Genomic DNA, 17539 nt, shown 5'->3' on the forward strand with positions numbered 1-17539 from the left:
ATTTTGACCCATACAATGTATTTTTGGCTATTGCTACAAATAAACCCCAGCGACTTAAGACTGGTTTTGTGGTCCAGGGTCACTTATGTAACCAGTCATAAGGGTCAATTTTTTTTAAAATTGAGATTTATACATCATCTGAAGTCTGAATAAATTAAGCTTTGCGTTGATGTATGATTTGTTAGGATAGGACAATATTTAAATACAACTATTTGAAAATCAGAAATCAAAATATTGAGAAAATTGCTTTTAAAGTCGTCTAAATTAAGTTCTTAGCAATGCATATTACTAATCAAAAATTAAGTTTTGAAATATTTATGGTAGGAAATGTAAAAAATATCTTCATGGAACATAATTTTTTACTTAATATCCTAATGATTTTTGGCATAAAAGAAAAATCGGTTATTTTTACCCATAAAGTACATTGTCAGCTATTGCTACAAGTACACCCGTGCGACTTAAGACTGGTTTTGTGGTCCAGGATCACATACAGTTTTTATTAAGGGTTTAGGTGTCAGTCGTGAATTGCTGTGAGAGTGTGAATTGTGAAAGCTGCCTGCCAGATGCATTTGCAAGTATCTTTACACGGTTCAAAACCACAGTAATAAAAATAAAGTGTTGTGTTACAAAACTAAAGTTAGTTCATTTGAGGTCAGGCCTAAGGATGCACTGAAACCATACAACACAGTTCAGTGTGGTGAGATGTAGACCTCTTGTGGGAAACCTGTGAATTTTTGGATGTAGTTGTGAGCAGGCAAGAGAAAACATGCTCATATTTGAAAAAATACTGATGGAATTGCATTGATAAAATAGACGAACTAGATACCTTGGCTTTTACATGGCCTACTTTTAAAAGGAGATGACTTTGAGATGTGTAGATGAAATTATGCCCCTCAAAACAATATTGTATTAGGTTTAATCATGGACTCAATGAGTCTATTTGTCATTGTTTTCTCTAACTTTTCATAAATAGTAAAAGCAAAGCAACTGTATTATTGTTGTATTATTAATTTAGTCATTGTCTTTTTTTTTCTTAATAGAGCGGCCATGTCTTGTACATGTCTTTTAATGAATGATTGACATGGGTATAAAATGGACGGCTAAGCTGTTGAATGTGGTTGAGTAACAGCTATAAGGCAGCTGGTGTTAGTGTAGAAACATTTAGAGGCACGTAGTGATAAGGAAGTGTTGTATAGTTCATATAGTTCCTGTGAGAACAGCCAACTGTGAAATACAGGAAACTACCATAGAAGATATTATTATATATGTAACTATGAGTAACACTTTACAATAAGGTGTCATTGGTTAATGTTAATGTATTACTATTACTTCAAGCTTTGGTAGTGTAGCATGGTTTCCACAAAATATTAACTAGCTTTACTTTTCTCAACACTGATAATAAAAATAAATGTTTCTTGAGCAGCAAGTCAGCATATTAGTATGATTTATGAAGGATCATGTGACAATGAAGACTGGATTAATGCATTTAAATGACCATAATATATGTGTTAATTATGTGAATGTAGTAATTGAATTAATATAATATGTAATGAATTGATTTATTAATTTGTTTATTATAATATACATCTTAATTTACATATGAATGTATTGAGTGAATAAAAAAAAATGCAGTTTGTATTGGTGGGAGTATTCCAGTGTCTCTTGCATCATTAAGTCTGAATATTGTGTATTTGTACTACAGTAACAGTACAGTAACAACTTTGTATTGCTACAATGTCTGTGGTATATGTAAATTATCAATGTGTACTTTCACACCGTTGCCTGTACCCAGATATCCCTGTTTATCTGTCAGCAATTTTTTTTTTCTGACAGACTTGTGACAGCTCCAGAGCTTTTGTTACAACTATAGATCAAATTTCTACATTTATGTGTTCCCACAGATAAATGCAAAAAAAAAAAAAAAAAAGGAGATAACAGAGGAATGGCGCCAAAATCAAAATTGCAGGAAAATTCCCTTTTGTCTGTTCTCTCAAGTCATGTAGAACTGATTTCAAAATGCATTTTTCACTACATTCCTAAATTTATATTAATGTAAAATATATATAAAAATTGTTCCTTTAACTATAATGTCAAAAATGTTCAGTTTGTTACACAGTTATGATAAAATATTAGTATGGTAAGTATTTCATCGTAACATATATACAGTCAAGCCTGAAATTGTTCATATGCCTGGCAAATTCTGAGTTAAAGTTACTTTTATTCAGCCAGCAGGTTTTGACCGGAAATGACACAGGCATCTCCCAAAAGATAATAAGACGATGTACAAGAGGCATCATTGTGGAAAAAAAAATATTTTTTTCAGCTTTTATTTACATTTGAACAAAAAAGTGGCATGTCCAACTCATTTATACCCTTTGCAAACTGTCACAGTCTATGGGAAAATCCAAAGTTCTATACCATTCCAAATAGTCCAAGCTGTTCTAAAGCATCCTAATTACCCTGGGTCATTGGGAACAGCTTCTTTAATCAACTCAACAGGTGAAAAACAGAAGCTCTCTGCTGTTGGTTTGTGGACAGTCATGGCTAAGACAAAGGAGCTCATTGAGGACCTGCGGCTGTGCATTGTGGCTGCTCACAAGTCAGGAAAGGGCTATAAGGCCATATCTAAACGTTTTGAAGTTCCAGTGGCCATAGTGCAATTTATTATTAAAAAATACAAGATGTTCTGCACTGTGAAAAATCTCAGAGTATGTGTTTGGAAGCCAAAAGTGACACCTGTGCTGGCCAGGAGGATAGTGAGAGAGGTAAAGAATCCAAGGATCATCACCAAGGCCATCCTGATGAATCTGGGCTCTGCTGGTGGAATCTGGTCTCAAGGCAGACAATCCAGCAGACACTGCACACCGCTGGGTTCCACGGACGCAGACCAAGGAGGACACCACTTCTCCAGTTAAGGCACGCAAAAGCCATTTGGCCTTTGCAAATGCTCATCTGGACAAAGAAGAAGACTTCTGGTCTTCTGTTTTATGGTCAGATGAAACAAAAATTAAATTGTTTGGCCACAATGATGTAGCCTTCATAGCAGTGGAGACATGCAAAAAGCTGGTCAGCAATTATAGGAAGCGTTTGATTGCTGTAATAGCCAATAAAGGCTTTTCTATTGATTGTTGAGAAGGGTATGAATAATTTTGGACATGACATTTTTTGTTCAAATGTAAATACAATTTTTCCACAATGATACCTCTTGTACATCGTCTTATTATCTTCTGGGAGACGTCTGTGTCATTTCTAATCAAAAAAAAAAAAAAAAAACTTGCTGGTTGAATAAAAGTTTAACTTTAAGTCAGAATTTGACAGGGGTATGAATAATTTTGTCCTGACTGTACGTACAACTTTTATGCTGACCAGTATAAAAGCCCCCAGTAATGACAATCATTGTTCATTGGAGTTCACGGGAGAAAATTATTTGATCATTTTCTATATGTAAAATATAATTTCTTTTCAGATTTAGGGTGACCTGCACATGTTTTTGTGAGATTTACCCTATAACCAGCTGTGAGCAATAGATTATTATAAAGTAATATTTATTTTCCTCAGGTGCTTTACAGACTAAAGGAGAAGCAGTTCTTGGATCAGCAGCTCAAAGACCCACCCCCACCCAGCCGGGACGTGCAACTGGCACCCATCCCTGTTCATGGTGCTCAGCCCCCTCTGACCCTCAAGAACAGTATGGTCCAGGCCAACCAGACGTCCAAAGCCAGTGCCACCTATTCTACCAGCAGCACAAGTGCCCCGTCCTGTAACATCAGCATCCATCAGATTCATTCCAGTGTGACCACGTCAGAGCCGCAGTGCCCACCTGGCCCCTCTGTGGCTGAATTTAAACCCACTGTGTCCTCCACACATTCACCCTTTAGGATGAAGCCAGTTGCAGGCCTGCAGGAGCGGTAAGACTTCATCTGTGCATGAAGAAAACAAATTTTGAGAAAAACATTTCAGGAATTGTCTCCATATATTGGACTTCTATGGTGCCTGTGAATTTGAACTTCTAAAATGCAGTTTAAATGCAGATTCCAAGAGCTCTAAATGATCCCAGCCAAGGAAGAAGGGACTTACATCATCCTACATCGCTGCAGAAGTACGAACCCAGTGATTACAAAATAAACGTGCAAAGAAGGTCAAACGCCCTTTACCAAAAATAGGTAAAACACAAAAACAGCGATGTATGGCGATTTCAAAGTTGGAGAGGAAAATTAGATGGGATTTTTTTGATATACCCTAACTGTATTCAACGGGATGTTAAATAGTGTGTAAATTGATATTTTTAGATAAGACCATCCGTTTGAAGCCATTTGAAGCTGCATTAAACCTGCATTTTGGAAATTCAAACTCGTGGGCACCATATAAGTCCACGATATGGAGAAATTCCAGAAATGTTTTCTTTACAACTGAAGAAAGAAAGACATGAACATCTTGGATGACAAGGGAGTGAGTAAATTATCTGTACATCTGTTTTTGTTCCGGAACTGAACTAATCCTTTAACAGTGTCCTATGCTTTTTTGTGTAATGCACGATTCTTAGTTGTAATTGCTGCATTATCATTTCCCTGTTGAAAAAAAAAAAAAAAACAGCATATGCTGGTTAGGTATGTTTTGAAGCATGGGAGCTGTGAGCCATAACCAACTAAAGACCAGCTTGAACCATACCTAAACATACCTAACCAGCATATGCAGTTTTTTTTTCCAACAGAGTTAACATTCTACCTTATCCTGTTCATCATCAACTGAGTGCATGTATCTGATGCAGCAAGAAAATTGTACTCAGTACAGTTAAAATATTTAGCTGTCTCATATACTGTCAAACTGAAATGGCAGAGCATATCTCTTAGAGCATTAGGGTACATTTTTTTCTATTTTTTTATGTCAGTAGGTGAAAGAAAAAGGTAGATCTGTTCTACCACACTTTCCTGACTGAGTTTTGTTAATTTTGTCTCTGTGTCTCATGCAGACGTGGATCTAATGTCTCGCTGGTGCTGGATATGAGCGCTTTGGGTTCGGTGGAGCCTTTAAGTAGTGGGGTTGTGACCCCACGTGAGCGGGCAACTCAGGAATACCTACAGTCAGCCGGTCGGGTCCTCTCACGGCAGCAGCTTCGTGACATCGCACTGAACACACAGATGCTGCATACAGAGTTTGCTGTAAGTAACATGCCAATGCACCACTAATAATTAATTTTAGCATTGATATGGTTCAGGTTGGCTTTACGTAGTCATGGGAATTTAGACAGTTGGGGTTCAGATTTGCGGGACAGGTTGCAGGACATCTTTCAGTGCTTATGTTATGACAATTTCTTTCATTTAACTTTTCATCCACAGGAAATTCCAATGAACTTTGTGGATCAGAAAGAACTGGATATCCCAAATCATGGAACAAAAAACAGATACAAGACCATTTTGCCAAGTTAGTATCAGAATTTCCACTGAATAGCTTTTAAACGTGTCATTTCACTTTGAGTTGAGTTTATCTTTTTTATTAGCATGTCAGTGTCACAGAAAGACTACATTGTCGAGTATATTCAGCAACAAGCTTAAAGAGAACCCAGAGTATTAAGACTTTTATAGCTTAAAGGTTGTATCAGCGATTTCTAGCCCAAAACATAAAGTGTCAATTTCAGCTGACCTTTCTTCACGATCCGCTCGCTGCCTGCCCCATAAATTGTCTGTGAAAAAAACGCGTCTCTCTGGTCAGCCTAGGGGCCGAGATATGCCAAAAAAACAATCGGTGCTATCAACTATTCCACAGATAAACAAACAGTGTTCCAACCAATCAGCGTCAGGGGTTTGGTGTTGTGGACTTTCCTACTGGTGCAGGGATGTGAGGGAGGCGGAGCGAAAGTCCACAACACCAAACCCCTGACGCTGATTGGTTGGAACACTGTTTGTTTATCTGTGGAAAGGTTGGTAGTGCCGATTGTTTTTTTGGCATATCTCGGACCCTAGGCTGACCAGAGAGACGCGGTTTTTTCACAGACAATTTATGGGGCAGGCAGCGAGCGGATCGTGATGAAAGGTCAGCTGAATTTGACACTTTATGTTTCAGGCTAGAAATCGCTGATACAACCTTTAATATAACGTAACTGACGTCTCTTACTGAAAATCAGTGATCATACATATTTTGAACTATGGGGGCACCATTATTTCTATGACGTGAAATGGCTACACTCAGTCAGCTACTGCCGCTACCTGTTGCTATTTTCTCAACAACGCAACTCGTCTTCACTGATTTTCTCAGCGAAAAGTACAGGAGCAAAGAATGGGAAGATGCCTGTGGACGATTTAAACTTCCTAAAGGCCGATTACCACTTTAGCCCTGATGCCCTTGAGGCTTTTAGTATACCACAGCTACTGAAATAACTTACAAACGCCATAGACAAGAAATGCTAGATGCAATCCTGGCAGGAAGTAAAATGCTTGTCATGATGCCGCAGCCTCTGAAGGAGTTTCTCAGTTCACAGTCCAAAATATGTATAAAACAATGTGGATTTTTTTTTAAAATAATGTAAATATTTCATGGGTTTTCTACTAAATATTTTAGAAAGAGACATCATTTACATTATATTAAGCCATACATGTTATAATACCCAAAGTTCCTTTTTAATGGATAGCTTGATGATGTGGTCAATCACAGAGGTGTAAAATACTTGAGTAATTTTACTTGATTACTGTACTTAAGTATTATTTCGGGGGATTTGTACTTTACTCAAGTACAAATTAAACTGACTACTTGTACTTTTACTTGATTACATTTCTGAAGACAAAACAGTACTTTTTCCTCCTTACAATTTTCTTTCATCTTGACAAGTACATTACATTTTTATTGTATCTTATGCACATTAAATGCCTGACGTGACATTCAATGATCAGTGTTTTCATGCATCAAGCACACACATTGCTACTTTAGTTATGGCTTTTATCAGGCAAATGGCTGGCTTTAAAACTTCACCATCAAATCTGAGGAAGCATACTGACGTAGCAAAATTGCGTTTCCCCCCCAAAAACGTTAATTCATTATACGTTCATTATTTTTATAGAGCCATTAGCTGTGTAATATATTAGCTGAATGCACAACGTTGAGTGCAAATGAAATCAGTGATAAGAATGTAAATACAATTAATATTTATGTGGGATTTTTTTAAAGAAATGTTACAAATCTCCAAAAAAAAGTATTTAAATAAACATTGTATGTTAAAATAATTGTAATTCATGTTTAGTCATGTTCCTACCAGATAGTGGATAGGTTGCATTTACAATATGTCATTATATGACACATTGAGTAGGAATTAATATTTTTTTAATCTTAATAATTACATTATTTGCTCATTAATTAATCTAATTAGTCGCAAATAATTATTTATCAGTGTTTGTTAAAAAAATGTCCCGAATAAACAATTAAAAGATGAATTATCCTTTTAGACAGTGACGTTGAATAGACAACACAAATTTTTTTTTTTATGTTTTAATTCTATGACTCACCTCATTAATTCAACACATTCTTGTATTCTGTCTGAAATATGTTTACCTAAAAATGAAATTTCTCTCACTATTTACCGAACCTCTGTCATCCCAGATGTTTAAGACTTTCTTTCTTTTGAAGAACACAAGCAAAGATTTTTAGTCCATATAATGCAAGGGGACAGGACCACTTCAGAAACCACCCAAAGTGAACATGACGGTCAAGATTAAAATATTAGTATTTGTATTCTTCTTCGTTTCACTTAAGAAGACCCTGATTCATTAACAGGGGTTGCATAAATTACTGTCATTTTCACTTTGTGTAGAGTTTTTGAAGTGGCATTTTTGGATGTCCCATACACTTGTGTTAAGAGATGATTTTTCTAAAACACTTAGTTTGTGTTCATCTGATAAATAAAAATTCATATCGGATGGCATGAGGGTGGAAAAGATGGAGTTTCCTTTTAGTTCCTTTTCTTGTATTTTTTTTCCCCCGATGTGCTTCATTTTAATTGTTGTTCTTGCACTAGATATATGTGTTTAACCTGTGCCATTGCATTTTGTTTCGTTCTCTCCCTTTAACCATACGAAAACAAAGTACTTTTACTTTTTCAATACTTGAGTATAATTTAAAGTTGTACTTTTTTACTTGTACTCAAGTATGTTTTTGGCCAGATACTTGTACTTTTAATTGAGTAAAATTTCACTGAGTATCTGTACTTTCACTTGAGTAAAAATTTTGAGTACTTTTTACACCTCTAGTCAATTAACTTTATATATGTATAGAGGACAATTTTTTTTATTAATTGAAAATTCTTTTTCTGCCATAACAACTCTGTTATGTTACTGAAGAATGATCATGTGCTCACAGTGATCTTCCAAACATTAAGAAGGACAATAAACAGCATAAAAGGGCGTAAAAAATAACCCTTCTACTGTATTGGATGTGTAGAGTACCAGGTACATTAGGTACCTGCTAAGAAGCACTGCTAACGTTTTTAAAATGTCCTTGTTATACCCTACTGGGCCACTGTATACTGGTGAATCAAATATAATTGTACAGAAATGTTCACAGAGTTCACATTTAATTTCAGATCCACATTCCAGGGTTATTCTGAAGACTAAGAACTCAAACGACCTGCTCAGCAGTTACATTAATGCCAACTACATACGAGTAAGTTCATTTACAGCGACACATTCACAATTCTTCAATGACCCACGAAAAAGAGCCACTAAATGCCCTTCATGACTAACTTTACTTAAATCTATGACCATCAGACATTGTGAAGTGAAACATTATAACAGGAAAGTTTAGTTTGATCTCAAAATAATCCAAGTATCGAAGAGAGTCTTGCAGGTCTTACTTGGCTCTGATTGTGCTTTATACTGTACTTACATTTCACCACCGTTATGTCATTAAACCTGTTTTAAGTTCAGCACTTCTTTTATCCAGGGATATCTTAGAGATGAGAGAGCCTTTATTGCCACTCAGGGTCCGATGATCAATACGGTGAACGACTTCTGGCAAATGGTCTGGCAAGAGAACTGCCCTGTCATCGTCATGATTACTAAACTGAAAGAGAAAAATGAAGTAATTTTTCATAAAATGTATCTATAATGTTCTTAGTATGACTAAGTAGACTGTGCATGTGCTAAGATTTGTTTGACTTTTTCAGAAATGTGTTCTGTACTGGCCTGAGAAGAGGGGGATCTATGGGAGGGTGGAGGTCTTCGTTAATAATGTGAAGGAATGCGACCACTATATAATCCGCACCCTTATACTAAAGGTATTTGCATTATAACACTGTGGAAGAATGATTGAAAAAAGTGATACTGTAATTTGATCATGTGTTTTGCCCATAGATAGAAATGAAATGGTTGCTATTCATTGATAATCTTTATCTTTGTGAATTACTTCTTTTAGCATAGATTTCTATTTATGTATTTTGGCAGACACTATTATCCAGAGAGACTAATAGTAGTGCAAATGACTGTAATGGAGCATATGATTTTGTACTCTCAGCAAGGAGGCCAGAGTCGTAAAGTGCAGCACTACTGGTATACCTCATGGCCGGACCATAAGACCCCAGAGAGCGTTGGACCCCTGCTGCAGTTAGTGAATGATGTCGAGGAGGACAGAAGGGGCTATACATCCTATGGGCCAGTTGTTGTACATTGCAGGTACAGGAGTTTACCAAGTGTCTACTAGTTAATACATTTATACTACTGCACATGTATACACTGTATCGTCCATTTAATACAGTAAAAAAAACTAGTTACAATACAAATATAAATAAAATACACAGAGCAAACAATACAACAAACAACACCCCATAATGACAGCGTGAAAGAAGTTTGTTTAAAATCTTTGCAAATTTATATAAAAAAAAAAACGTTAGAAAATGTTATAAAATCACATGTACATCAAGTATTCATAGCCTTTGCTCAATAATTTGTTGAAGCACCTTTGGCACCAGTTACTGCCTCTAAAGAAAAAGTCTTTTTGAGTATGATGCTACCAGCTTGGCACACCTATTTTTGGGCAGTTTCTCTCATTCTTCTTTGCAGTACCTCGCAAGCTCCGTCAGATTGGATGGGGAGCGTCGGTGCACAGCCATTTTCAGATCTCCCCAGAGATGTTCAATGAGGTTCAAGTCTGGGCTCTGGCTGGGCTACTCAAGGACATTTACAGAGTTGTCCCATAGTCTAGAGCACTCTGGAGCAGGTTTTTATCAAGGATGTTTCTGTACATTGCTACATTCATCTTTCCCTCAATCCTGACTAGTTCCCTAGTTCCTGTCGCTGAAAAACATCCCCATAGCATGATGCTGCCACCATCATGCTTCACTATAGGGATGGTACTGGCCAGGTGATGAGTGATGCCTGGTTTCCTCCAGACATGACACTTGGCATTCAGGCCAAAGAGTTTAGTCTTTATTTCATAAGACCAGAGAATTTAGTTTCTCAGGGTCTGAGAACTTCAGGGAGGCTGTAATGTGAGGAGATCCTTTTACTTAGGGGCAGCCGTGGCCTAATGGTTAGAGAGTTGAACTTGTCACCCGAAGGTTGCGGGTTCAAGTCTCAGGTCTGGCAGGGATTGTAGGTGGGCAGAGTAAATAACCAGCGCTACCTCCACCCTCAATACCACGACTGAGGTGAGACCCTTGAGCAAGGCAGGGTCCACAGGGTGCACCACAGTGATAGCAATATGGCTGCCCACTGCTCTGGGTGTGTGTGTGTGTGTGTGTGTGTGTGTGTGTGTGTGTGTGTGTGTGTTTTTGTGACATACCAGGACACAAATTTGTGTAATAACATGGGTATGACATAGGTATTACAAGGAGAGGGTGACTTATGAGGACATTGCCCATGTCCCCACTTTTCAAAAGGCTTATAAATCATACAGAATATGTTTTTTTGAGAATGTAAAGATATGCACAGTCTCCTGTGAGGGCTAGGTTTAGGTGTAGGGAAGGTGTAGGGTGATAGCAAATATCGTTTGTACAGTATAAAAACCATTACGTCTATGGAATGTCCCCACAATTCACAAAAACAAACGTGTGTGTGTGTGTGTGTGTGCACTTGGATGGGTTAAATGCAGATCACAAATTCTGAGTATGGGTCACCATGCTTGGCCACATGTCATGTCCTTTCCTTTCTTTTCCTTTACTTTAGTGGCTTTCATCTTACCACAGTTGGACTCCAATCAAGTTGCAGAAACATCATGAATACTTATATACATATGACCCCCCCCCCCCACACACACACAGTTTTTTACTATTAATACATTTGCAAAGATTTCAAAAAAAATTCTTTCATGTTGTCATTATGGGGTATAGTTTCTAGAATTTTAATTCTATTAATCCATTTTGAAATAAGGCTGTAACATAACAAAATGTGGAAAAAGTGAAGTGCTGTGAAAACTTTCCAGATGCATTGTACACCACTTAACTTACCTTGAAATTTTGCAGTGCTGGAATTGGTCGGACGGGGTGTTTCATAGCCACAACAATCGGCTGTCGTCAGTTGGAGCTGGAGGGAGTCGTGGATGTGCTGGGAATTGTGTGCCAACTTAGGACAGACAGGTACAACTGGTTTACTTTTTTGAAATAATGAAAATACAAATGCATGAAATTAAGTACTTCAAGTACTGGATAATTAATCCAAAAATGAATTGGATTATTCATCATCAAATTTCCATACTATGGAAGTCAACTGACCATATGTACGGAGCATTATTTAGAACTTCTGCATAATGATAAGCCAGCTCATAAACTTCTGGTGAAGTGCTATATATAGGTGAGACTCTTCTCCTGCCTCGTTCTTATCAGAAACTGAGAAAAATAATAATTGCAACATCGTAAATAATGATAGCGGCATAAACATTTAGTTTCATATTATTTAACAACATACAATTTAAATGCCGAGCCTGGTAATCCCAGGAGAGTACCTAGATTCATAATTGTACATTTAAATGCTAACAGCTAAACACTATCATAACGTGTTTAGGCTAACGTTAGCTAGCTAGCTATGTTTCTCTTCAAGGACATCTTAATCGTATTCTTGATAATCAGTAACTACCCTTATAACCAGAAGATGGCAGCAGAGGATCACTCATTGGCTGCAGCTGCATTTTAACTCCATATTTTTTTCAAGTCTTGCTTTTTGATTTATTATAAAATTACTAGTATAGCCAATTTTAGCACTTTTACCGCACTAAAGTATATAGTATAAGTGCAGAAAGTTATTAAAATAAAATAAATAAGCTCAGACACAAACAGCCTATAAACTGTTAGGGTTATTCTCATATACAGTGATGTAGTGGTGCCAGGAGATATGGGTATATGCTTAATTTATAATCGCTATATACACATAATAATAATAATAATAATAATAATTAAAGGGGCTATATGTAACTTTTTCCCCAAAATAAACGTAACAATAGCCTTTTTATTTGACCATTTATGACTCAAACATCCCCTGATGAGCATACTGACACCTTGTCAGCTCACAGTGGGTGCACCTATAAGCCTGTATCCTATTTTTCCTATTTTCTGTCGGGTCGGATTTTTCGTGCGCTGTCTGCGGATGTGACGTCAAGCGCGTTCATGTTAAACGTTTCAGATCACTCTGCCACCACCGCTAGTCATATATATTGCAAACAAACTTAGTTTCTGAAACAATATATGTATTTGACTGTTCCTACCTCTGTAAACATAATGTTGACTTCTTTGCAGCGGATGACTTGTGAAGTGTGTACGTACGAGAGCGAGCAGAAAGGAAGAGCAGTTCCGTTTTTTGGCCACAGGTGTCAGTCGCGAGTTTAAAATTTAGAAAGTTACATATAGCCCCTTTAAATAATAATAAGGAGGTGACGTGAGGCCAAGTATGGTGACCCATACTAGGAATTTGTGCTCTGCATTTAACCCATCCAAGTGCGCACACACACAGTAGTGAACACACACACACCGTGAACACACACCCGGAGCAGTGGGCAGCCATTGCTGCAGCGCCCGGGGAGCAGTTGGGGGAACGGTGCCTTGCTCAAGGGACTCACCTCAGTCGTGGTATTGAGGGTGGAGAGAGTGCTGTACATTCACAATCTCCACCTACAATCCCTGCCGGACCTGGGACTCGAACCTGCAACCTTTGGGTTACAGGTCCAACTCTCTAACCATTAGGCCACGGCTGCCCCATGAATGTATGCATTCAATATGAATCAATATGAATTTGAAATATTTTAGATTTAATTTAATAACTACCTCTTTTAAGTTTATCTTGAACCCTAAAAGCAAAAATAGCCTATATTCAACCAACACAAACTGCTGTAGTTTTGTTACTTTGAATTTAGTGTGAATTTTTAAATGCACAGCTCTATTTTTGACATCGGCTTTTTACTTTTTTAAACTCTCGTTTGTCATTCTTGAAACAGTATACATGGACGTTCGGTCCTCTTAGACAAACAAAACTTTTCTTTGATTGTGAATGGATTATGTAGAGAAAACGAGCAAATGACACTCCTATTACGGCACAGTACATTTGACCGGAAATGATTTAGCTGGCTTGTCTAAAACAAGAAAGTAATCCGTGCATATGGTCAATTGGGGCGTAAAACTTTTTGGTTACCCACACTCAAAATATCTAGTAACAGAAAGCACAGATGACACCTGATATCACACCTCAAAACAAGATGAGACCATGTGCTCACATGGCCAGTCACATGATTGTCTGCTGTTAATAAAATACATTTTATTCACACATTTATTCTTATTATGTAAAATGTATTTAAAAAAATACTTCTATACTAAGCTATTTTTATCATTCCAAGCATATTTTATAATATATAATCCTATTTATTATTTGATTATTTAAATCTCCTGTTTAAAAATTGCAAAATAGGTGCGCTATAGTTGTATATAATTGTATGCAATATAGTTATGTATATAATATACATTTTAAAATTGTTAAAATGTTTCTAATGCTTATGTGCTTTTCTTCTCTTTCTGGTTCCACTCGATCTGGTGGAGCAGTCATGAAATATTGTTCTTGTAAATACTTCCTAGCATTCCAGAAATAAATATGCATGCATATTACAGCAAAATACAACAGTTACTGTACAGTGATATGAATCGATTTCTTCTTGTAAACTCAGAGATGTAAGTTCGGTCAGCAATTAAATTATTACCCGACCTTGGTGTTTGTCAAAAAACAATAGGTAATTCAGCTGGGTGGTGAGAGATAAATACTGACATTCTGGATTCAGCCTGCAATAAAATCACTGAGTACCCCCTGAAAAGGTGAAAATAACTTACTTCCCCATGAGAAACAATTTCTGAATAGGGCTTTATGGACATGAATGATGTGAAAAATGATCTTCCTTATTTAACCCATCTGATTCAGATCATCAGCTTGTTAGGAGAGAGATCCATGAACTGAACAGAGCAATGGTACTCCAGGAGTGGAATTGAAAACCACTGATATAGGCTGTATAAAATAATATTTAAAATCAAATCTATAGATTCACTGTTTGGAAAATCCCATGAAACACCTTTTTTCAGTAGCTAAAATAACTATAAACAAGCAAAAACTACAACATGATTTAATAAAATAGTGATTGTTGTTGCAAGGCTTGACTGTAATCACATGGTGTTTTTCCACAGGGGTGGTATGATCCAGACTGAGGAACAATACGAATTTGTGCACCATGCCATGAGTCTCCATGAAAGCCGCCTTCCTACGGAGTCTGGACAATGATCAGCTAGAGGAGCTTCATTTGTTCTACCAAGAGACCTGCTATTGCCATGAGGATTCTGATTCAGAAGAGAAGGTGGCAGATAATGTTTGTGAAGATGGACCTATGTGGATTTACGGTACGTGCGTGTAAAGGCAAGGGTTGCACACATCACACCTCTAACGTTTTCTGGAAGCCGTTGTTGGCGGCAAATGTATTTCTTGTAATAACTTTTCAATAGCCTCTGCCATGCTTTTCAAAGCCACTAGTGTTAAAGTGGGTCAAAGTGTCATTGTACAAGGTCTAGTTCCACTAAACAATGCTTTTTTAAACCGTATACACAGTATAAAGACTTTTATATTGGTTTTCCTTAATTTTGTCGAATTTAGGTTAGAAAACAACTGGGCATTTTAAAAATACGAAATTGTCTTGATGCAGTATAATGAGGTATTTCAATTCTGTATATGGTAGTATGAACATCATATGTTTCATTAGAATATATATTCATTTTTCACTTTTGTACTTATTGGTTAACAGTTTGTAAGCATATTTTTTTCTGCTTATGCAGAACACAATTTTAAAATATTCAGACTGTGTTTCCTGTGTTGCTGCTACTGAATTTACAGCGCAAAAGAAATGTCTTGTTTGAGCTGCAGTTTGCAGTCAGAATTGAATGTTATGAGAGAGAAGGACTGGAAGCCTCAGAATTCCTATTGCGTTGTCCTGAATGCACATAATGACAAACCAACAGCAAAACCAGAACAAATGACTATTATGATTTCTTTAAATAACTAACTTGCACATATGAAATTCATGATCATTTGAATTGTTCTAGAGACTCACTAAATCTGCCACCGATTCTTAAGTGGATCCCAAATTATTAAGTGGATTAAAAAAGAGAATTAACACATTGGATAAATATTCAGTTATGATTCATGACAGCTAATAAACCAAAATAAATAAAAACAATGTCAAACACATTTGGCAGAAATAATGTAATTATATAAAATGTGTAATCATATAAAATATATACAATTTAGGAGATTACGTGTGTGTAGAGGTAAAATAATGATTAAATATTAAAAATAATGAATACAGTTTTAGTGTGAAGGTTCATGTATCCTGGGACCACAAGGGTTTTGCTGCTAACTGCAATTGTTTATGGCTTTAGGAATGAAAAATGTTGTATGAGAGTGAATATTTCTAATACATTTGTTTTCTATTGTATTTATTATTATAAAAATTATTGTTACTATTACCTGATACTTTTATAAACTATGGTTATTGTCAGTGTGCACTGTTACGCTATATATTTTCCACTATGTGGGCTTAATGTTAGGCAGTCAGTGACTTTCCTATTTATGCTTAATGATGATTAATGTGAATTGGATTCTGTAAATAATAAACAAATACAAAAATCTATCATAACCACAATAACAATATTATAAACTGCACATATAGATGCCTCAGAGGGCGAGGGTAGCAATATAAGCAACCCAAACCAATGATCTGAGCTGTTTTTATATGATAGTTTGGTTGTGGTAGTATTGATTAGTTTTGTGTATTGGTACAGTATGTATATTATAAATGCATAACTTGGTCCCATTAAAAACTTCAGAAGTTATTGGGTAATGCTGTACAGACAGTTCTTTCCATTTACATTGTGTGCTTAGTCCTATAACAATGTTAAACCATCACCTAAAGCCATAATATCTCATGTTTACATTTTTGGCACTGGAAGTTCATCCAAATCCAATATGCTTATTGTGTTATTAAACTCTGTCATGTGAAGATGTGTTTTTGTAAATAATTAAGTAAAACTTTGCCAAGTCAGAACGCAAAGTGGAAGAATTATGATTCTGACTTTATGGTCATTACTGCCAATAAATGAACCCTGGGTTGTCATGTCTGGTTTAATTATTTATTTTCTAAGACTCTTATTTTGATGTTCTTCATATATATTACACAGTTGTGTGGGGTGGGGGTAAATTAATTGCGCTCTGCTGTAACATCACAAATTTACTAAAAATAAAAAACTTGAATTATTCCATTGCATAAGTATTCATACCCTTATCTGGAACAGTTGAATTGAATTCACACAAAGCTATTTCCACAACATTTGTAAATGTTAAAATGAGCATTAGCTAATATATGAACTGAAGTTTAATGACATTTGTAAGCATTTAAACGTACATTAACAAATAAACTTAATTTTTCAAATCATTGTAAAATTTCTGTTAAAATCATTTGTGGATTTTTAAAACGCATTGAAAGATTAATGACATTTGTAACCATTAACTAATGATACATTAAACATATTATGTTTGTGAATGATTCATTAATAAAGCTTTTAATCATTGTAAAAAATGTAAAAAGATGTAAAAAAAAAAAAAAAAAAAAGCATTATCATATGAAAAAAATGTGTATGACATTTGTAAGCATTTCAATATACATTAAATCGCGATCTATTGAACATTTGGTAATGTTTAATTGGAAGAATTAGTTAACATTAACAAGCACATTATCTCATATTTACAGTATAGATATGTGAATATATATTAAGTAATGGTAAGTTAAACATTGTATAATGTGTGGTAGTGTTATCAAAAAAAAAGGAAAACAAAACTGGCGTAGTTATATCACCAAAGGTTGTTATATTTTGTTGTAGATCTTTAATCCGTTATGCCTCCTTGCAAGCATGCCCGAATTTGTGCGCAAACGGAAAGGTCCTATCTTTCCAAAACCATTGTGAGTAAATGCGTTACGTTTATTGAGGAATTCGAGCTGTCTGGCTTATCACAAAATGCAGAACGCAAAACAAATGCGTGTAGGCTGAACA

The 17539-nt window shown here is 36.0% G+C and overlaps 1 protein-coding gene across 1 annotated transcript in view; it reads left to right on the top strand.

Moving 5' to 3' along the window:
* The window catches only part of ptprr (protein tyrosine phosphatase receptor type R), a 40499-nt gene extending 23894 nt beyond the window's left edge, over positions 1 to 16605 (top strand). Inside the window, exons 5-13 of the mRNA XM_073847660.1 lie at positions 3559 to 3908; positions 4970 to 5159; positions 5337 to 5421; positions 8567 to 8646; positions 8926 to 9063; positions 9149 to 9259; positions 9496 to 9653; positions 11441 to 11554; positions 14630 to 16605. Coding sequence (XP_073703761.1) covers positions 3559 to 3908; positions 4970 to 5159; positions 5337 to 5421; positions 8567 to 8646; positions 8926 to 9063; positions 9149 to 9259; positions 9496 to 9653; positions 11441 to 11554; positions 14630 to 14723 — 1320 coding nt within the window. The 3' untranslated portion in view covers positions 14724 to 16605. The remainder of the gene's footprint in view (positions 1 to 3558; positions 3909 to 4969; positions 5160 to 5336; positions 5422 to 8566; positions 8647 to 8925; positions 9064 to 9148; positions 9260 to 9495; positions 9654 to 11440; positions 11555 to 14629) is intronic.
* The last annotated feature ends 934 nt before the right edge of the window (positions 16606 to 17539 follow it).

The sequence above is a fragment of the Garra rufa genome, chromosome 9, assembly GCF_049309525.1.
Source record: "Garra rufa chromosome 9, GarRuf1.0, whole genome shotgun sequence".
In the NCBI taxonomy this organism is placed as follows: domain Eukaryota; kingdom Metazoa; phylum Chordata; class Actinopteri; order Cypriniformes; family Cyprinidae; genus Garra; species Garra rufa.